This window comes from Nestor notabilis, unplaced genomic scaffold, assembly GCF_000696875.1.
Source record: "Nestor notabilis isolate BGI_N333 unplaced genomic scaffold, ASM69687v1 scaffold18394, whole genome shotgun sequence".
Classification (NCBI taxonomy): Eukaryota; Metazoa; Chordata; class Aves; order Psittaciformes; family Psittacidae; genus Nestor; species Nestor notabilis.
The window spans coordinates 1,424-17,643 of record NW_009924469.1 but is presented as its reverse complement, the minus strand read 5'-3'; the positions used below and the strand labels follow the sequence as shown (position 1 = coordinate 17,643).

At 41.8% G+C, this 16,220-nt stretch overlaps 1 protein-coding gene across 1 annotated transcript; it reads left to right on the top strand.

The window, feature by feature from the left end:
* Positions 1-40: 40 nt before the first annotated feature.
* Positions 41-14,922, top strand: SS18L1 (synovial sarcoma translocation gene on chromosome 18-like 1). Its single transcript, XM_010012619.1, has 11 exons — positions 41-154; positions 3,720-3,796; positions 5,100-5,184; positions 6,094-6,238; positions 9,533-9,730; positions 10,645-10,809; positions 11,725-11,826; positions 12,197-12,289; positions 13,572-13,691; positions 14,566-14,693; positions 14,896-14,922. The coding sequence occupies exons 1-11, from the start codon at positions 86-88 to the stop codon at positions 14,920-14,922; spliced, it is 1,209 nt and encodes a 402-aa protein (XP_010010921.1). The 5' UTR covers positions 41-85.
* The last annotated feature ends 1,298 nt before the right edge of the window (positions 14,923-16,220 follow it).

The window sequence follows — 16,220 nt, the reverse complement described above, 5'->3', positions numbered from 1 at the left end:
CCCTGCACGGCAATAGCAGCCAGATAATAACAATATTATTAGAGCCTGGAACAGATATATTATAGCCACATAAAAAAACCCCACCATGTCGGTTGCCTTTGCTTCTGCTCGCCCAAGAGGCAAAGGGGAGGTCACCCAGCAAACTATCCAGAAGGTAAAAAAGCATGCTTTTATACAGCGGATTTTAGACATTTATTGCACCCGTGCTCCTGGAGCTGAGGAAGGAGGCGTATTGCTGGGGCGATCAGGAGAACCAGGGAATTTGCGAGGGCTGCAGAGATGGACAGCTGGAGAGAGAGGTGGGGGAAGGAGGAGGAGGAGGAGGGGGAACAAAGCAAAGGTGTTCAGATCGCTGCAAAGAGAGAGCCGGAGGAGGACTTAGGAATAAAATCGGGATGGCACGTTATCTCTGCTGCTCGTAAGGGGGAAAAAGCTGCCAATAATGCACTGAGGGATGGCAATGCAATTCGCAAGTATATGATTAATTTAGGACTGTGTGTCAGCTCCTGCTCCCCCCCCAAAATCCAACCTAAAAAAAAATAAATTAAAATAAATTAGTGAATTTGCAAAGGTTTTCTTTTGTACTTGGATGCGGAATGTTAATCCCTCTGAAGATAGAGGGAGCACCGATCGCTGGCATCCTTCACGTACCGTTATTTGCGATGTGTTTGTGGACATTTCGTGACAGACAAAGGTTTAGGAAAGATTTTCTCTGGAGGGGAGCTCTCCGCATGGGTGTCATGTGGCGGCCGGAGCCGAAGGTTCCTAGTTGGGAAGTTATTGTCTCCTGCTCGGCAGGGCTGCAGCAGGGACTGCACGCACATGCCCGGCGCCCCTTCCTCCCGCAGCCGGTCACGGTCAGTGCCGAAGAGGCTGGAAATGTCAATGAAGAACGCGCGTGTTTTCGCCGTGAACGCTGTTTGCCATCAGTACCCGTGCCCTGCTCGGAGGTGGTGCGGTTCCGCGGAGCTCTGTAGCGCGGTCGGAGCGAGGTGTGTGTGTGCCCGGAGTGGTCCAGGCGTGAGCAGGGACCAGGGGTGAAGCGCCATTGCTCCTCCAGCGGTGACCGGGCAACGGCGGGTTTTGGTGTCAGGTTATGACTTCCAGGGAAAAACCCAAAACCCTCAGTAGAAGCCTGTGACAGGACAGAGATGAAGGCAGAGAAGCTGCCTCAAGAGAGGCTGAAGAGGTGACTTGAACCTCTGGAGGCTGTTTGGAAACTAATCCCGTTTGTGCAACTCTTGCAGCACATGTGGGATTGTGAAGTGATTGATTTTAAATACTAAAATGTTTCGGACTCGGTGGATAAGTTTCTCTCTAACCTCCACATTGGTTGGGGCAGAATTTCATAATTCAGATAGTTTGCACTTAAACTCGTGCCTGTAACCACAGACAAAAGGCAGCCAAAGTATCTTCAGTTGGATTTTCTAACCCTTTCCTTTTGCATATTCATAAACTTTATGGAAGTTTCAAAATGTTGTTTCTTTACAAATAATGTGTAAAAACCATTTCATGTCTCAGGTACAGTTGCTGGTGTGTTACTTCAGGACCGGTGGTTGATGTTGGGCTGTTGGCAGTGGTTTGTGGCAAGTGGTGGTGCTGAGGAAGACACTCGAAGGCACAGAAGTGGGATGGGCTTCATAGTCACGTATAGAAATGGGGCAGTAAGAGAAGAGTACAGAAAAGGAGCAGATGCTGTGCTAGGAGCTCAAAAATGTATTAAAGTGAGCTTTGTAGAACACGAACCAATTTATTGAAGGATTCTTATTTGCATTTGTTGTATACAAGTATCTTATTTTTATTTATTAACTCAATTTCAACAGTCTTTCAAAGCCGTTAATATTCCAGTACCAACAACTCCAAAAATCAATTTCACATGGAAGAAGTCAGACCCTTTGGCGATAGAGCAGTGACAGTGGTGCTTTAAAATCGTTCCTCTAACAGCATTTGCAGGGCAGTAAACCTCAGTTTCTTCTATGTAATGGAGATCAGAACTCAGTTCTTTTTTCCTAGTAAGTCAGGAAAGAGCCATTCCTGATTCCTTTATTAGTAAGGAAAATATTCTTCAGCTAATTGTAGAAGCAGAGTCCCATTCTGATGAAGATACCTGTAATATTGCTTGGACTTTTACTGCTGAATACGTATCTTAACTGAACGAGAGAACGTTGTCAGTGATATCTGATGTGGAAACTGAAAAGGACACGTTTATATTCTTCGCTGATTCCATATGCAGGTTCCACTGACACGGGTGAAAATTCCGCATGACAGTGAGTACAGAGCACGGAACAAAGCGCTGCGCTGGGAACCAGGCGGGAGTATTTCCCCTTAAAATTCCAGGCTGCACCTGGGTTGCCATGTGAGCACGGGCACACGTGCAGGAGGAACATGGATCCTTGACTGACAGGGTTCGTTTGTTCCCTGTCAGCGTGCGAGGTGCAGCCTGCAGACCACAGCAGTGCCCCTGCTCCTCACCCCTCCAGGGGATCACCGCAAGCCCAACTGTCCGTGATGGACAAAGGGGGTCCAGCCAGGTTCAGACCAACTTGCAAATTACGAGCAAGCACCAGAACAAGCCACACTCCCTAAGAGAGTGATTGAGAGTGCACCAGAAAGACTCTTTGCTCATTTTCCTGTAATCTGGCTCTTTGCATCTGAATGGGTCAAGAACTGGTTCTCATCAGAACACGTACCTACATGGATTCATTTGCATTTACAAAACCATCTTACTCTTTCCTCAAGAGTTCTTCTGTCCTGATGACTCTGTGGCTCAAAAGCACAATCTTACCATCACTTAATAGCAACAGTACCTACAATCTGTATTACATAGTGAGTTTTTGCCAGGGATGAATCTGAATTTGTACATCCTGTTGTCATTTTTCCAATCATTCACCCTCAGAAAGCCCCCCACATCCACAGGAAAGCTGGGGGAAAGAGACAAACTATTGTGTTTGAAATTTTAAACCAAATCAAAGGGTATTTTGAGCTTTTAATTGCATTATAAGTTCATTACATAAAGGTCAGTGGTCTGTCCAGCAGCTCTGATCTTGGATCAAGTCTGTCACTAGAATTTAGTGTATGAAGCTAAGCGAGCAGCCACTGATAAACATAAATTAACTCATATATAATTACTCTGTTTTCACTGCAAGTCCTCCCTGCATTAGAACTGAACTGAACCCCACAGCACATGTTGGGATGTAATCCTCTGAAATGTGGTTTCAGTAGATCCCGTAATGTGTATTCCGTGCTTCCTCAGGCTCAGTAGTCTGCACATGGGAGTCCCGTGCAGGAAAACTAGTGGGTTCGAATTGAAAGTGTGTTTCTCACTTGAAAGTAGACATGTCAGTAAAACCTGCAGTTTTGGAAAGGGCGGGTGATGTTTTAGAATGAGGCAGAGGTGTTTCATAGTGAAAGCGTTTTCCTTCTTCAGCATTAAAATCCATCTGCCAATGAAGGAACAAAAAAGGTAAGTCCCTTAATTCTTCTGTGTTGGGTATTTCAACTAACTCCTTTAAAGAGAACTGTTCATAAATGAATGATTTGAAAAGCACAACCTTGTGGGTCAATAAAGTCACATGTAAGCACTTTGTAACACCCCAAGGCAACAGAACTGACAAACCACCACCCACTGCCAAGAAGGGTGGATGTGGAGCATCACAAAAACACGGGACTTCAGTATGATTCTCATAGTAACGTGTTTTGATTCTATTTCTTTTATGCAGATGCTAGATGAAAATCACCACCTAATACAATGTATTATGGATTATCAGAGCAAGGGGAAAACTGCAGAGTGTACTCAGTGAGTATTATGAGTTTTGGAGCATGTTAGAAATTTTGGGTGTGTTTTTTCTCACGGATAGTCCTATGAACAGTTCTGATCACTGACAGAACAGCTGGGCTGTTTGTTTAGATTCACTTGTATCTAGAAATGTGTATTGTTCTTGGAAGGGAGGGCTTTTCTGAAGAAAAAGATTTGATTATGTAGTATTTGCAATGTTTTTAACACGTCATTTATTCAAATAATTATAAACACTGATGGTTATTGGACCATTTGTTCCATGCAGATTCATTAAATACATTTATATATACAATGTAATATAAATTCATTAAACAAAGTAGAATCATGTACAAAGTTAATAACACATTTTCATCAGAAAGTATTAAATGTTAAAGATCAGCCATGTGGTTATCTGTGGCTAAAACAATGTGCGTGTAGAGGTACCAGTTTGTATCACTGGTTACTAATCCTAATCTTGAAAGCAAAATACTTTTATAGTCTTTAGGTGTCAAATGTCAGTCGAAAGAACAACCAATCTGCCCATGGAAGGTCAAGTCACGGGGCTGCACTTTCAAACTACTTGTCTAAAAAAGATGGCTTTGCTATAGAAATCGTGTCACTGTTCTGGCTTCATCTGTGCCACTTTTCCCACTTCCCAGCCATTTTCCCCTTGTCAGAAGAAAACTAGTGCTAAAAAAGTGTTTTTGTTCTTGGAACCCTCCTCCCTGTTTCCAAAGGTTTGACTCCTCACTTTGCTCAGGGCACAGCAATTAGTTTGCTTTCGGATGCCCTCCTGGTCTTTACTATGAGCTTTTCCAGTTCATCGAGAACTGTGAAGAAGCATCAATGGTTGAGGTGGTGCTTACTTGAGTAAACACTCCAGTTGGAGCACTCTTGAAAAAACTCTTGTTCTTCTCAGCTTGCTGGCAAGGCAAAGAGGTTTTGGGTTTTGGAGTTCTGGAATTTCATTGCTACTAGATCCTTGTTAAACAGAGCAAGAAGAAGTGGCTAATTGTGAGAGCAGCTGCCCGGGTGTCAGCACTCAAAGACTGAGGTCCCAGCTTCAAAGTGCTTTCCACGGAGAGTGTTTTACCTCTCCCCTCCTCCAGGTTTACCCATTTGTAGAAGGGGCGTTGAACACACTGATGCTTGCTGAAAAGCACGACAGCACAGATACAGGTCATTACTGTAGCTATTTATTACGACAGATGAAAAGTGGGATAATGTAATTTAAGTAATCAGTTGTAAATAACAAAAAAAAAAAAGTTTGGAATTTTCTGTATTGTTAACCCTTTCCAAATGAGCTTTACTCCTTATTCTGTAGATACCAACAAATCTTGCACAGAAACCTGGTTTACTTGGCAACAATAGCAGATTCTAACCAGAATATGCAGTCCTTGCTTCCTGCAGTAAGTACCAGTGCTACCATCAGATATAGTTACTATGCCAGAGGGAAATGTTCTTTGATTCTGTTACTGATCCATGTCAATAAGCCCTTTTTTTAGTATTTTTCCAGCTACAAGTTTTGCAGTGATCAAGTAGACCCCAAAACAAATCAAAAGTTACTTTTACTGTGTTTAAAACACATTCCTTGGGACATTTGTGTTGATCTCTGTCTCCACAGCTGAGGTTCTTTATACTGTAAATGGTGCAGTGGTGCAGGTCTGAACAGCCTCCATGTGTTCCAGATTCATTATTCTTTACCTCTTCTTACTGTATTCTTTACTCAGGGAAAAAAAAACCCAAACCCCACTATTTTATATCAAAAATCTAATTCAGCAATTGGGCATGGGTTTGTCTTTAAACATTGTGTTATTCTGGCTGAATGGATTGATTCTGGAGGTATAACTCAAAATACAGCATAGCTTTATGCTTGACAAAGGTCAACTTGTCAACACGCTTCTGTATCACCTTTGCTAATGCATCTCCCCTCTGCAGTTATGTTCTGACCAGCACAAAATGAAATTCATGTAAGGGCAGGAGGGTTGGAGCCAGGTGATCTTTAAGGTCCCTTCCAATCAAAACCATTCTATGATTCTATGATAAGTACAGGAGAATGGGCACAGAAGCCAGGCTCTGTTATAAGCACAGTTTTAAGATCTTCCCTGTGCTGCGTGCTGGCTTCTCTGTGTCGTGCTGAATGTCATTCACACATAGTAGTCAAATGAAGAAAGGTTTACGCGAGGAAGCCCAAAAGTGAAGGAAACACATATTTAATTGAGGCAGTTTTTACTCATAGTCAGGCTAATTTGGGGGCTCTTATTTTTTCTAATTAAAAACCTAACCAAAAGTTTGCTTCTCCTCCTTGTTATTTGCAGCCACCAACGCAAAACATAAACTTGGGCCCAGGAGGAATGACTCAGAGTGCATCCAACCAGTCTCTCCATTCACAGAGCAATCTCAGTGATGCAATCGGGACGGGCCTTCCTCCTTCCTCCCTCATGCAGAGCCAGATTAGCAATGGTGAGCTTTGGTCCCCTTTGTGCTGCTTTGCTGTTGCTTGGCAACAAAATCATTAATGCAGAATATACTTACAGAGCTGTAAAAGATAACTCACCTTTCAGGCATATGGGGGTTTCAGGCACATGCTGAAATCATCACAAAATGGCTACAGTCAATAATGATGCTGGCTTCTGCAAGGACTCCAGTCTGCTTTGTGTTTCTACAGGCAAAATAAAACCACCTTTTTAATGAAATGCCTAACGAAAATCACTAAGTAAAGATGCATCCAAGTTTTTAGTCAGAAAAATTATATCCTGTGGTATTTTTCTCTTGAAAGTGGAGGGGTTGGCCAAGGTGAAATGGAATTCCTTGCATGACTAACCACACATCCAAGCCTTTAGATTGCAAAGACCTTCCAGGATACATGCCCTCCTAACAATAACTTGGTGTTGCATCAGTCTTTGTCCTCTACAGAAGCTTGCGGAGACCATTCTACATAGCCAAAGAGTTTGCACAGACATTTCATATGGATAAGAGAATGTACTTTGTCTATTTGTGTTTGTTTGTGAAACTAAAACTAACTGAAAGACAATTTTTTTTCACTCTGTGCATTTTATAGTATGAATAATCTGTTTATTTATTTTGTAGTTCATGGTTTTTTAGTCAGTTCTTGTTTCTGTGGGTCTTTCCCAGAGTGACAGAGAGAAAAATCAGTTTCTATAAATAGAAATATCTGATTGTAAAATCACAGACCTTGGAAGGGGGACTCAGGAGCAGATGCAGGCCATGAAATGATTTCTGAGTTCTTAAGAATCCATTTGTGGTCAAGCTGATAGTACCTTTTACATTAATGGATGAGGTGCCTACTTTACACAGTTACAGCTTGTAAAGTGAACTTACCGAATTTATCTGGGCCTTCTTTTTTGAGAGATTTATTACCTAGTATAAGTACTATAATAAGTCAGTCAAAACACTGTTTTATGTTACTAAGAATCTACATTTTTAATGTTATTGTTGCTGGTTTTTCTTATTTGCCCCCGGCTCTTTGTAGTAATTTAGTGCTGATTGAAAGAACCAGCCTCAGGACAGAAGCAGTCTACCTTATGTTGCAGGTTTACCTCATGGTGCAGGTTTACCACACATTGCCTCAGCCTGGTACTAAAACCCAGGCTGAGCTGTGGAGGTCTCAGGGTAGTTCACTGTCTGCCCAGTCATGCAGACTCCATCACTTGGGTAGTGGTAGCTATTCCATCATGGAGATATCGGCCCCTGGGAACCGGACTGAGGACGCAGCTGCACTTCAGAACGCAGCTGTGAGTGGGGATGTAGTAGCTTGCCTCTTGTGAGTAGCCTGGGTAACAGCAGCAGCGCGGGCATGTGCTCTGCCGTGAGAACAGGGCCCTCACACCCTTGGGCTTGGGGACACTCCCCTGGGCTGCCAGTCTCTCCTCTGCTGTCTCTGTGCCAGCTAGAACTGAGTCAGCACAGTGATGCCGAATGACACAGCACTCTTGAGGCGCAGGTTGACTTGAAGACTGAGTGATTCTTTTGCATCAGTCAACAATTGTTGGACAGCATTTTGGGGAAATTAGGGATAAATATGCAGAAATAATTCCAATATATGGGCTCTAGCACTTGTGACAATTTCTCATCTAATGGCAGTAGAGATGAAAGTCAGCCATGAACAGGTACAGCACTGTCAGAGAGGGAAGAAAAGGGAAGAAGCCACACAAGCTGCTACTTTTTATTCTTTACTGCCCTCAGTCAGGACTTTACAGGAATCACCTCTGCAGGACAGTCACTGGGTAACTAAACATGGTGACTCCATAGTGGCAGCTAGGTCAATTGCAATGAGAATTCTGTCGATGGGGACAACCTAAAAACAACCCACCAGGACTTCAAGTAATCCCCAAGTCAGTGAGTCTTCATGCCATAGCCATGCTTTCCTGTTTTCCCTTACAGTCACAAATTAGCCAAACCTTCGGGTTTTTTCCTTTAAAGGCCAAGATTCTCTAAGTTTTCCCATGTACATAGGGCAAGGTTTACCAATGGTTGCTCTCACACAGAGCAACTCTAGCTCTGGTCAGACACCATGTGGCTCTGTGTTGCACAAGTGGAAGTATCAGCTCTACAAAACCTGGAGCAAAACACAAGCTAGAGCTTGACCCAGCTCCATCAGTCTCAGTTGAGCTGTCTGTCTCATGTTGAAAATGCTGCTTGCATCTCTCCACAAGAGGAAAATATAATAATTACAGCAAATTTGCCTATTTTGATGTCTATAAAAACCATTCAGAGTAATTAATGAGGTTTGTACTACGAGAATTAAACACATTTTTCAGAGGCTGTAGATAGACTAGATAACTGTGAATTAAGATATCAATATCTAACCACTGCAACAGAATTCTGTCTCTTCTGGGGATTCTGCATGTCTTCCATTCTACTTGAATTAACTTAATTTGACAACAATACAGCTGAATTTAGATAGACAACAATACACACTATCACAATTTAGATAGTAACAATGCACAATGAAAACAACTTCCCAAAACTCATTCATAAAAGTATTTACAGCACCAAAACCAAAAAATAAGAATCAGCTTTTCCCCAGTTTTAGTTACCCAACAGCAAAAGAACTTTTAAAAAGAAGCCAGGTAAGGAGGATAATCAAACCCAGGACATAACTGGAGCAGTCTGATGGTTCCATATGGTGATGTTGGAAAGGGAATACTGTAGCAACGGTGCTTATTATGGTGACTTGGGAAATTTATCTTCTGAAAGTCTGTGGTACTTTCAGTCAAACTTCAGGGCAGGGAGAGACAGGTTTGTCCTCTGAGGTAATTCCTGCACCCCAGCTAAGAGGGTTGGGTGGTGATGGAGGAACTCGACAGATGCAGCAAAGTGCTAAGTGTTTCTCAGCCACTCCTGTGCCTTCCCATTGTCACCATCTGTGTGAAGGGGAAGAGGAATCAGCAGCAGGACAGGAGGAAGGAAAGGACAAATTTCAGAGGGCTGGGATGTTTCCAAAGTCCATGTGTTTTCTGAACTACCTGCAATTACTGGTTTAGGGCATTGCTGCTGGTTTTGTTCTTCCTGTCTGCAGTTCTGTACTGGATTTGGCTGCCAGGAGGAGGAGGTTCACTCTGCCTGTGCAGTTTTATTGTCTGTAGATAACAGGGAATTTTAATTTCAAGGACTTTTTTGTTTGGTTTTGCCTTATCATAAGGTATTTCAGAAAGGCCATGAGGGCTTTGATGCTCACTGTACATTGCCAATAATAGCACAGATTTTTCTTGTTGCTCTCTCTAATTTTTCTAGGTCCTAATCACGTGTCTATGCAGCAGTCAGGCCAGAACACCATGCCCACGACCTCTCTGAGTATGACTGTCAGCAGTCATGGAACTGGGCCTGGTTATAGCCATACAGTGCCTGCATCTCAGAATGTGCCAATGCAAGGCCAGGGGTCAATAGGCAATTATGTCTCTCGAACAAACATCAACATGCAATCTAATCCAGGTAAACTCCCTCTTCCTCCTTCTGGGCCAACTTGACTTTGCAGTGACCTCAGAGGTCTACCACACTGGAATTTGTTCTGTAAATAGTTTCTGTACACAGTGACAAACATACAAGAGGAAAAGACAGCTTTAACATCTCTGAATTTCTGGGTGTCAGGCACCAGCACACGTCAGAACAGTTTCAGGCTTGCTTTAACTCACACTGACTTGCTATGGTTAGCAGGGAGTTGGGGGCAGCGAATCCCACAGCTGTGGGAGAGATCTGTGAAGCTCCTTTACCCTAGCTGAATGAGCCTGCCAAAGAGTATTACACATTTACTGTTTTTATTACTTTCTCAATACTTCATACCATTTGCAGGGCAAAGAGAGACTAGCAGACGACTCAGAGTGAATCTCTTAATTTGGAAGGTGTTTGCTACTGAGTATTGAGTGGCATGTCCAATGCTTAAGCATTCTTTCTGACAATATGAAATTTAGAGATCAAATAAATGCTAGAATGTCAGTTTATTTAAACTGTATAATCATCAGGTATATAGTAAGATGAAAGTACAGGAAAGAGTTGATCAGAAATGCAGCAATGATTAGTCAGGGAGTAGAGAGGAACAAGCATCAGATCTTATTTCTTTCTTTAATTCTACTGTAATAATGATTACATTCATTTAAATAAACTGATAATAATCAAGGCTAGGTGTATTTTTAAATACCTGACTGAAGCAAATGGCAAGAACTGGCCATGTAGTAACATCCTTCCTGGATTACAGTGCAGAAGAGTTAAATACATGGAGTAGGAAAACATCTGCCCCTGTGGAAAATTCACGACTTTATCAGGACTCATGTTAGCAAAAGGTTTTTAACATGCTTCTGAAGAGATTGTCACATCCCTTTAGAAAACAGTGTTTTCCATGTACATTGTAGTGTCCATGATGCACCAGCAAGCAGCAACGTCACATTACAACTCGGCGCAAGGAGGGAGCCAGCACTACCAGGGGCAGTCCTCCATTGCCATGATGAGTCAGAGCAACCAAGGCAACAGCATGATGGGTCAGCGGCCCATGGGCCCCTACAGAGCTTCCCAGCAAGGTAAAGTCTGTTCCTGGGTTATTGATTGAGTTGTTATAACATTGATGATATTCAGTGCGTCCTGTGGGATAGGCAAGTCACCAAAATTTCCAAGTCTGAACAGGGAATCCCATCTGAGAACACAGGAAATCTCAAACAGTGGAAGTATGGTACCAATCAGATGAACTTGAATCTATTTTCAAGATGTATCTATTTAAGTATTTCAGGTCTTTAGAAAAATAATTCTGTCTAAAAGGGATCATATATCTCTAAAGAAAAGATGAACAATTTGATACACAGCTCCCTCAAGCCACTGGGAATCTTGTCAGTTCTTTCAAGTGGTATTGGATCAGCTGCAATGTGGCACATTAACAAGGACACATTTCTGCAAAGAAGACATAGTTTGCCAGCAATTAGTACGAAAAATTAGGCCAAGGAAAGGAAAACCCCAGAGGATAACTGCCATGCTCTAAGACCTCTCTGGAAAAAGTTCTAAGAGGTAATAAAGCTGCTAGACTGATTCTAACATAAAGTGAATTCTGCTAAGAAACAAATTAATACAGTAATTCAAATCTATTTAATCCTGACTGTTTTCTTGAGCATGGAATACATTCCTGTGCTTTCTAATAACTCAAATTAGTAGATGAAACGTAGCTCTTCCTATTGCCGCAGAAGTGAGTGGGTTTAGGATGTGGTACTGACCATTGCGTGATTTCAATTTCAGCAGCTTTTGTGGAGAATACAAATTCATTTCCTTTTTCTAATGAGTGTAACATCTTTACAACTGCTCTGAACATACACAGCTTGTTTACTTCTCCAGTTGTAAACGCTCTTTTCTTTATTAAGAATAGAAAAGAAGAGGTGAGACAAGATAGATAACATCCCTCAGGCGTCCCCGGGCTCACCCAGTTTGCTCTCTGTGTCTTTGCTTTGCAGGTTCCTCGCAGCAGTACATGGGTCAGGAAGAATATTACAGTGAACAGTACAGCCATGGACAAGGCTCATCAGAACCTATGAATCAGCAATACTACCCAGATGGTAACTCCTCTGAGCTGTAGTACCATGACTGCCACATCTAAGGATGTGGCAAACCCATTATGATTCATTCCCAAGTGAAATGCTAGAAAATTCTAATCCTAGGGCATGGCAGCTTGGTGCACAAACATACACATCAGCACACCCTGCTATCCAAGCTGCTTCAGAAGCAGCATGAAGCCAAGTTTGGATTAGTAAATGCGAGAGATTTATCCATAGATGTGACTTTCTTTCCCACACATTTGACCTCCTACCTAAGGAGTCTGTATTTCTTCTCAGCCTCATCCTTGTGCAGCTTCATGATACATCATTCAGCAATATATATGTAGTTATATTAACAGTGTATCTGATAAATCTTTGCAATTCCTTGTAGGTCATGGTGATTATGCCTATCAGCAGTCATCCTATACTGAGCAGAGCTATGACAGGTCATTTGATGACTCTACACAACACTATTATGAAGGAGGTAGGAAAATATATTGGCAATCTTTGTAAAGCCAGCTCTAATCCCCTAAAATACTAATGAAATTCTTATAAAAATGTAAAATAGGACCTGCAGTTTCTGCATCACAAACTGCAATTCCTTAAGGAGTGTCCAGGAAATGGAATTTAGCATCTTTTATACCAAGACTACATCAGACTGTCCACACGTTGGTACCCGTGTTGTGAGGCAGTCACACTGTGCAGCATTGTGGGATCACTACAACTTGTGTGTAGCCTCATATTCATTAGAAAAATGATCCTTGTTTGTAGCTGAACAAGGTGGAATTAGAGCTACAGACACTGACCTTTTCTTGCAGTAAAAGAAAAGACTTCCAGGATATTAGTATCCTCTCTTACACAAATGTTTAACAAATGTTTTATGTAATGCAAATAAAAATGGTTGTATGAAAGTAAATGGTTATGCTGACAAAGGTAAATTAATGTGCTGCAGTTAGAAATGGGGTCAGAGCTGGAAAAAATTGGCAGTCATAAATGGAAATTTCTCTGGAGTAAGAAAGCCCAGTGGTTAATTCCAGGACCAACTGGTTTTAATCTTACTTAATTCACCTACAAATGGTGAAGAACAATGGGTTAAATGAAACTAGTCTTTGAAAAGCAATACTATGAGTTTATGATTTTACCACTAAAACCTCTCAACAGTCGTATTACAGTAACTTCAGTGATACTGTTAAGATATCTGAACTCTAAATTAGCTGCAAAATATCAACTTAATTATGAGACAGCGAGAGGACATTCAGGGGAAGCAGTGTTGTCTGTGTAGTCTTCGTGCATTTTGTTGTTTCAGGATACTGCAATTGGAATTCCTATCAAAGGTATTTCAAAACATACCAGTAACAATTAGATAAGTGGTCTTTTGGGAGATCTTTTTTGCAGTGGGAGGGCTTCTTGAGAAACCACCTCTTTACCTTGGCTCCCTTATCTTTGGAACTCTGTGGTTTTCTTCTGAAACACTTTTGGGGTAAAAAAAATCCTGTGGGGAACAGGTTGTTTGTTTGTTTGTATAGTGATGTATACAACCAAACACCTCTCTCCTAAATGAACGAAATGAAACTGAATGAACTAAATGAACTAAAACTTACTGTAGAAATAAACATCCTGCTTGGCAAAATACAATTGTCTGTTTTAGAAGAGTATTTGAGTTCCAGACCAAGGCTACTTCTGCCTTTGTCTTCCTTATGACTCCCATGTACAGTGAACCACCCACCTCATCTATAACCCAACTCTTTCAATGTTTTCCTCCTTAGGAAATTCTCAGTACAGCCAGCAGCAGGCAGGATACCAACAGGGAGCTGCACAACAGCAAACATACTCCCAGCAGCAATACCCAAACCAACAAAGTTACCCAGGACAGCAGCAAGGATACGGTAAGGACAGTCACTGACTGCCCAACTGTTTGCAATACTTCATCCTGACACATCCTAAACTAACATTTGCTGAAAACTATTTCCTTGATTAACCTTGGACACTGCATGTGAAGGGATTATGGGCAGTAACATACATGGGTATAGCACCACATTCCACGAATCCATCCTGAATCCCTCTCTTTTGAAAGAAAGTTAGAAAAATACAGGTTTGCCTCACGTTGTCTTGCTGCTAAGTGTGGGCAGGAGGACACAGCCTGAATTCTCAGGCCTCCTACACATCTCAGTTCTGCAGCTGACAGGAAAAAATAACATCAACAGTCTGGAGAGTGACTACTCCCTCGCTTAGAATCTTTCTTGCAGCATCATAGGGATTTTATTTCTTGGTGAGGGATTGAGGGGAAAGGAGAACAGTGGAAGAGTCTTGAGCATGCAGCGTACACTGGCGTGGGGCTTTCAAACCCATCAAGACACCAGTAGCAGAGTTCCTCACTATCATCAAAAGAATCCAAGTTTGATGTCTTTGAGCTTTCTGATCAGTTAGAGGCATCTTGAAGGTATCCTGCCTTCAGGAGAAAGAAACCATCAGGTTATTTAGTGCAAAAACAGGGTCTGGAGAGATCAGAATAATCTAAATCCCAGCTTTGAGGCAGGGGATTTTTGGTGGCTCTCCCAGATGTGATGGGACTTGACTTTGAATGGGCAATGTTAACCAGACTGGGACTAGATCATTACTAGTATTAACACTTTCTAGCGTAAAGCCAGATGTCTAGGCGGAATCTACTCACAGAGCTTACTTTGTTACCATCGTGTTACATTATGTTAACCACAAGAACTCCCCCTCAAGCCTTAGTAGCAGCTTTTACTGTCTTCTCAGGTCCTGCACAAGGAGCCTCTTCACAGTATTCCAGCTACCAACAGGGACAGGGGCAGCAATATGGGAGTTACAGAGCTTCCCAGACTGGCCCATCCGCTCAGCAACAGAGGCCTTATGGCTATGAGCAGGTAAATCTTCTAAATCTCTGCTATGAAAAAGCAAATGTAGCTGTTAGCTCCATTATAAACCTATCTGATAATTTGGTGCAGGCATATTGGTGATACTTCAGTGGGTCTTTCAAAATTCATAGACCAAAAGAAAGTGCCTAACTCGCTATTTGTAGACCTCTGATATATTATTCTCCAACATTTTTATTTCTCTTCTTTATAGGGACAATATGGAAATTACCAGCAATAAAAGAACACGTTCCTGTGTCAGATTCATTTCAATAGTATCTCCATCTTTTGAACTGGATGTACAGGCAGTTTTGGTTAATTGTAATATGTTGGTTACCCCTTAGCACAAAGCAGCGTCTGTATGTGAACAGTGTTCATTTCATGCTGGATATGAAGCAGTGCACTACTGGTAACACGACAATGCTTTAATGGTTTGATATTTGGTGCTGTGTATAGTACTGTATGTTGATACAATGCAGAAGTTTTTAATTTACCCCCCTCCCTCTCCCCATTCTTGATGTTTCCAAATAGCTTTAGGATCATTTGATCACAGTCGTGCCCCGTTTTGGAAAACAGCCAGGTTATTCTGCGCTCTGGCTCAATACGGAGCCATTCAGTCATGTCTCGGTCCAGGGAGTATCCTGTGGCAGGTTATTGATCTTTTTCTAACTGAATGCATTGAAGATTACCTACTGGCCTCTGAAATCCATGGCTCTTTATTTCCTAAGAATAAAGGGGTGGATACCTTCCTTATGTGAAGACAGTTCTATGCTATACAATAAAGTAAAATTAACTGCAACTTCTGTAACACCTTCCCAAGTCCTACAATTTGGTAATCAGCCTAAGTCCACATTTCTGTTGTGAAAGGTACAGAAAGAGGATCCAAACCTACTTTCAAGGAAACGTTAATCACTAGAGGCACCTTTTCTATATCCATGTAAACTAAGGTATTTCTACTGTGGAAAGAAAACCAGAAGGGAGCTCTGAGATATGCAGCGTCAGCCTCTTAGGCATCAGTATTGCTTCATATTGTGCTTAGCTGAGAAAAACATCTGGCAAAACTCCAGTCTTAAATACACCACTCCAAATTCTGTAACTCCCATATCCATTTTCATGCCAAATTTTGCAAGCAGGTGGCTGGCATCCTTCTTTGGTTCTGATTCTTCCATTGCCCTTGCTCAGATTTTCCAGCAAGTATTATGACCATAAATATAGTCACATTATTTGGTCTGCTGTTCTTACAGTTCACCATCACTTTTATTTTTCTCTGATATTTTGACAGAAATAGTTCAGAAGTAAGAGAAAAAACCCAAAACATCATTATTGCAGAAAAGCAGCTAAATTCAGCTTTAATTGTGAACCAGTATTATGCATATAGAGAGGGGAACTATTAATGGGGTCAACCAGTGAGAGAATACCTATAGAGGGAGAATTTAGGAATAAAGACTAGTGGTATGTAAAAGCCAGTATGAACAATGTGAGTCACTTCTAGGCAGTTTCATACGTTCTTATGAAGTGTTGATAAAAAGCACTTATAAA